General features: G+C 42.6%; 1 protein-coding gene across 1 annotated transcript; it reads left to right on the forward strand.

Moving 5' to 3' along the window:
• The first annotated feature begins 1,000 nt into the window (after positions 1-1,000).
• LOC109896094 (vesicle-associated membrane protein 8) lies at positions 1,001-5,411 on the forward strand. The gene is made up of 3 exons (XM_020490332.2): positions 1,001-1,363; positions 3,738-3,893; positions 4,297-5,411. The coding sequence occupies exons 1-3, from the start codon at positions 1,349-1,351 to the stop codon at positions 4,483-4,485; spliced, it is 360 nt and encodes a 119-aa protein (XP_020345921.1). The 5' UTR covers positions 1,001-1,348; the 3' UTR covers positions 4,486-5,411.
• Positions 5,412-6,481: the final 1,070 nt, after the last annotated feature.

Here is a 6,481-nt window from a genome sequence, read left to right on the forward strand (position 1 = left end):
TCCGGTACAAGATGGCTATTTATGCTCTACCTTGTTATACATTCAACTGGCGTCATTGGATTGTAGTGTACTCCCTGCAGCCTTGTCACGAATGTCCCAAACTGCACTCATTTTTACCAGAGCTCTAAGGGAATGGGTGCCATTTGGGATCCAGACGCAGGCCAAACCAGTTGGTCAAGGTTAACTGTGTGCGGGCTGGTTGATACCGCGTCAGCATGAGTGGTAGAACAGGAGCTGCTGGGATGGGTGGAGTCACCCACTTATTGATCTGGTGGCTGTAGAGGGAGGTTTGCATCTTGATACAGCCTGACTTGTCTGAGAATGTATTGTATGTTGTTACACCGCCTCACTCTCACCCCTCCCTATCTTCAATGACACACTACATTTGGAATGTAAAGCAGATAATTTTTTTTCCATAGGTCCACTCCCAGCATTAACACTATTACATATAATATAGGCCTACTGTATTTTGGCATCAAAAGCTTACAGCAAACTACCTACAAGCAACCACACAATACTGTCGACCTAAAGGCATGTCTGAGACTGAACTGCATCAGATATGTAGTATCTGTCAGCATGTGAGATCAGTCCTTTTAGACAAGATCCATCTTTATCACTGGGACATTATTCTGTGTTCAAAACAACTAGGAAATCCCTGACTCGGGGCATTCAAGACAACAGTTAACTCGGTTCCGACTGGAAAAAGTAGTTTAATGGTCATCTAACTCTGAATTCCAAGTCGGAAAATGTAGGACAGCATTTCAGAGCTCCGACCTGAAGATCGCTGACATCATGATTTGACCTCGTTTTTTTCCTGAGTTCCCAGTTGTTTTGAACGTACTGAAGTCGGAGATGTCCGAGTTCCCAGTTATGAACGCGGCATCGGTCCAGACTGCAGATTGAGGTGCTGACGTCAATCGACCTGCTGTATTTTATACAGTTCTTGCACACAGAAGTTACAGGTAAAAAGGAAACCGTTCCTTACTGTAGCACCCAGCACATACCAACGATGATCAAGAATCCTGATGTGAAAGTTTGTGGGCTAACCAGCACAACGACATTCTGATTTGGGTCCATTATTTTACCTGCTGCAGGTGCACCAGAGAACGGCGTGCTCCAACGCCCTCGTGAGGATGCAAAGTGGAAGCAGAAGACCCGAAGAGGTGGGTCAAGGCGAAGGACTTCACTTTAAGGAAGAAACAAAAGTTCATGAGCAGCAGGAGTCAACGTAGGCTGTTCAGCAAGAACATCAAACTCTCATTATCCATAAATAACAGTTATACTAATTGGATGCATCGGGATTTTAATTAATAAACTCTCCGGTTACGATAAACCAAGATCGAAGACAATGGATAATGATTTGGTAGGTGCCGATCATGGAACGGTCTGTTCTTTTCTGATGTGTTGTTGAACCAGTCTCAATCAAATCCACACATTAATAGCCTAGCTTTCTCACTTGAGAATACATGTAACAGGTCAACAGTCGCCTGTTTTGCTTACTTAGTTTGTGAAAATGTTCTGTTTTACCTTCATTCATTGCGCACATGGTATCTGACCAAGAGGTCACTGGCAGTATCGCTTTTGCGGAAGATTGCGTTTGAATTATTTAAATTGTAACGTTTGTGTATTTGACATGGCGCCTGTTACTTTGGGTGTTTGTTTTGATAATCACCACAAATTGTAGCCTATCTATTCCCTAACGACAACAATTGGTGAAAGTATACCCCTGTCAGAGCATATAAAGAGTCATTATGTAACACTTCAACGATTTTCGCTTGAGTCGTCAGCTGGAAAATATAGGAGAATAGTCAAATATACCAAACTCAAATACTACACCTTACTTTTTATGGGCTCTATGGGGGAATACTTGGAGAAACCCGGAATGAATTTAGTGTGGATTACTGTACTGTACTTTCCCATCAGGAGTGGATGTCAAGTTTTGAATTGCCACTACAAGGGGGACATCAGCTAAACTAACACAAACATGCATTTGGCCTTTCTTGCCTGTACCTGGATTGTTCGTTCCCTTCATCTCTGTTAACATGAAACGGTTATTACAGTAAGTGGTTTATTTGTTTGGTAATTCATCAGCCTGTTGACTCATCATACTCTCCAAATGAAGAAACTTATATGCACAGGATGGAACCTAGGCTATTTTCTACTTCTGAGCTAGAGCTGAGTTTAGACCATTCACAAGGAAGTGGGCAGGTTGGTATGCCTAATATTGCTTGCCTGGTGTCAGTTGCCTGGGTTGTATGGTCTTGGAGGGTAGATTGTAGACAGACCACTTGATAGGCTCTTCAGCATTAGTTTATCCAAAATCCATTAGCTAGACACAGGCCAGCGTGTACCCAAGAGTTTGGTTCTGGGTTGAGGTTCAGAGATAACTTAAACATAAATGTCTGATTCATGAGTCCGTCCACAATATCCATGAGATGCACTTTAGAACAAAAATTAAAACCTGATACATTTTCATTTGCATATTGTAACTGACCAAAATGTGAGGGAAATGACTTGGTATTTACAAGTACATTTTAGAGCAAAGTGGAACACAAATCAAGTGCTTAACCCCTGTTCAACATGTTTGGCATGCCAAGGAGTTGTCATATCACAAACAGACTGGCACTTATTTACTGACCAAAGATCCATAATTCATCTACATGATGAGGAAATGATTCATCTACATTTCCTCATGTCAGCGAACATCTGTTTGATGTATCTCTGTCAAGGACAGCCGTCATGCCGAGGTAGTGCTGTGTGTTGTGAGTTTGAATCTCTAACCAGTTGAAGGACTTTCAAAGCTTCAAAAGGCCTGTTTCTCAAGTATTTGAATAAGATAATGTGTGTAGTCTGCTAAACTCTCTAACGCCAGTGAACTTCCTTTGTCAGTATGTAATGTTTCTCTCTTGGTGGGACTTGTCATTTGATAGCAGTCGACCATTTAGTGGGCCTCATACAGGCAAAGCCCTGTGTCAGGGGAAAGCAGGTTGTGAAGGAACGAGGGAGGAGACTGAGGGGGGAGGGGGAGGGAGGGAGCCAGGTTGTGACGCAGCAAAGTTTACCGTTTCCTGGAGACGCCTGTGTTTTTTAGGCCGGTGAGCCTGCTCATGGGGTTTGGAGAAAGAAAAAAATAATTGCAACATGCACACTCACTCCTTTCTCTTTGTCTCGCATACAAAGCCTAACACGTCAGCAACGTCTAATCGATTCTTTTGCACTTTTGAGTGTAGTGAAGTTCCTCAGAAAACTAACTGGTTCTGGATGTCAAAAATAGCATTTCCTGGCTTACAGGGACCTTCAGACATGTACTGTCAATTTAAATGTGCCTATTTAAAATATATATTCCTGACATAGATTTTCATTGGATCTTGTGTGCATCTGTTATTTTTGTGCAGGTCTTACGTGATCATTCAAAGGCAGCTATGACATAAAGATATGGACATTCTTCTGACTAGACCGTAAAAGGTTATTTGAGAAGTGATACAGGTGTAAAACTTCCCCACAGGGTTCTCTTCTTACTACTGTTAATGGATTGTTGATAAGGCTTTGTAGGAATAATCTACACCATAACCCCAGTCAGCCCACTAGCAGCATTTGAGTTCTTTACTATTGTCTTGATGGTCTATATTTCACACAGATATCCTCAGTTTATGAAAACACGTGCTGGATGACTGCTGAAGTGTATTTTCGTCATTGACCTCTCTCGCCTCTGTCTGTCTCTGTCTGTTGATCTCCAGGAGCAGGGAGAGGTGGTGGAGCAGGACAAGGTGAGGACCCTGCAGTCTCAGGTGGAGGGAGTGAAGGACATCATGACCCAGAACGTGGACCGGATCCTGGCCCGGGGAGAGAGGCTGGATGACTTGATGGGCAAGTCAGAGGACCTGCAGGCTGGGGTCAGTCAGTCCTGCAACACTGCTCCACATCTCTATACATCTCAGTTCTACATTGTCTCTCTCCTCATCATGTGCTCCTCACTGCATTCATTTGTCCTCACTTAACATCTACTATAACGTAGTAGTACATCCAATTACTGATAGTACATCCAATTACTGATACGTAAAGTATTTAATGGACCTAAAGAGTGAACCATGATGTGGGTTTGTTCAAGGTGTACATTTAAAAAAAAAAAAAATGTTTTATATATATATAAACAATTTTATCAAATTGCAGGCCACAAACTCTCTGAAATGTGTAGACTACATATCTGCAGTTTACAAAGCATCGATTACTGCAAAACGTTGCAAATGGTAGAACGTCTGTGAGCGTGTTCCTAGTAGCGTCCTATCTCTCCCTCAGGCTGAGGACTTCAAGCACACGTCCCAGAAGGTGGCTCGCTCCTACTGGTGGAAGAACATGAAGCTGTGGGTGGTGATCGTGGTCATTGTCCTCGTCATAATCCTCATCATCGTACTGCTCAGCACTGGCGTCATCCCAACCAGCTCCCCTGTTCCCCCACTTCCCAAACCTACTAAAAGATCAAACTAGTAATGTTTTTCCCCACTGTGTTTCAATGGATTTTAGCTGAGCTGGTTGCTAGAGAGGATGTCAGTGGGTTTTGTTTGTTTTGAAAGATGGGGAAAACTTAGCTGCAATGGTATAGTGAAAGAAAGGGGAATGGAGAGTCTGAAGAAGCATGAGAGCCTTTTGACCTCTCTCCATGACCTGATACTCCATCATACACAAACTGCGGGAACTCATGTCATGACTTAATGTGAGTTCTCATGGTCCATGTACTCAGGCCTTGGAAACTCTGGCTAACTCCAGACAACCTGTTGTGAGAGAGGTGGAATTGAACAGCTAACAACTCCCCTTGCTGGTCCAAACGAGTGTCTCAAGCTCCTAGGACTACTGTCAGCCATCTCATAGCTTTGCATAGTAGCTTTTGGTAGGCCCACCTGTATTCTTTAACTACTTGTGGGTTTGAACTCATCTCACTGTCCACTCCAATGTTACAATACCAGCCATGCTTTGGGGAGGTCAAGGAGTTAACTCCCATGCTTGTTTATAGTTATCATACCTGTATATACATTTGTAAAGCACCCACATGGGGCCCTAAACCATTCCAGTAGTGTAACAATGAGGTTAATTTGAGGCTATTTATTGTTATATTTGCTCATCCCTACTGAACATCTTTTCTTTTTTGTTTTTCATATGACTGTATTGATGTTTTTAATCAACAAAACCAATTAAATACAATTATATGGACCCCCCCCCCCCCCCCCCCCCCCAGAGTCCTATCAGTAGATATGTGGTTTAGAGCTATAATTGTATTTTAGACAAGTAGGATGTATTGGGAATTTGGGCCAGTTTCAATTGCTATAGAATTCTATTATTTTGTTTTTCATTCATTGGAGTTCAATCATGTTATATCTGATTAATTATAGAATAAATAGCATTTACTTCCACAGTGATTTTGTTAATTATTCTGTTATCTCAAATGTTTTCTGCCTGATCATAGGGTCACAAGAGGAAGACACAGTAAAACGAACACAAAGAGGTTGGTACAGTTGTTGAATGCACCATGGGAAATTCCTTAATTGTTTTTACTGTGTTCTTACTACTAAGATCACTTAATAAGCTAAGCGGAAACTAGGAAGTCTTGAAGAAGAGCTTTCTTTGAGTTGACAGAACAGAATAGTTGAGCCATTACCACAACAGTCAGTGTTACAAGAGTTTTTAAACTAATATTTAATATCTTTGGTGGAATCCTTAACAGTATTTTCTTGGACTATATACACTGCCCCAAAAAATAAAGGGAACACTAAAATAACACATCCTACATCTGAATGAATTAAATATTCTTATTAAACACTTCTTTACATAGTTGAATGTGCTGACAAAATCACACACAAATTATCAATGGGAATCAAATTTAGCAACCCATGGAGGTCTGAATTTGGAGTCACACTCAAAATTAAAGTGGAAAACCACACTACAGGCTGATCCAACTTTGGTGTAATGTCCTTAAAACAAGTCAAATTGAGGCTCAGTAGTGTGTGTGGCCTCCACGTGCCTGTATGACCTCCCTACAACGCCTGGGCATGCTCCTGATGAGGTGGCGGATGGTCTCCTGAGGGATCTCCTCCCAGACCTGGACTAAAGCATCCGCCAACTCCTGGACAGTCTGTGGTGCAACGTTGGTGGATGGAGCGAGACATGATGTCCCAGATGTGCTCAATTGGATTCAGGTCTGGGGAACGGGCGGGCCAGTCCATAGCATCAATGCCTTCCTCTTGCAGGACCTGCTGACACACTCCAGCCACATGAGGTCTAGCATTGTCTTGCATTAGGAGGAACCCAGGGCCAAACGCACCAGCATATGGTCTCACAAGGGGTCTGAGGATCTCATCTCGGTACCTAATGGCCAATTGTGTGGGTTGTAGACTCCGTCTCATGCTACCACTAGAGTGAAAGCACCGCCATTCAAAAGTGACCAAAACATCAGCCAGGAAGCATAGGAACTGAGAAGTGGTCTGTGGTC

This window comes from Oncorhynchus kisutch, linkage group LG8 (assembly GCF_002021735.2).
Source record: "Oncorhynchus kisutch isolate 150728-3 linkage group LG8, Okis_V2, whole genome shotgun sequence".
NCBI lineage: Eukaryota > Metazoa > Chordata > Actinopteri > Salmoniformes > Salmonidae > Oncorhynchus > Oncorhynchus kisutch.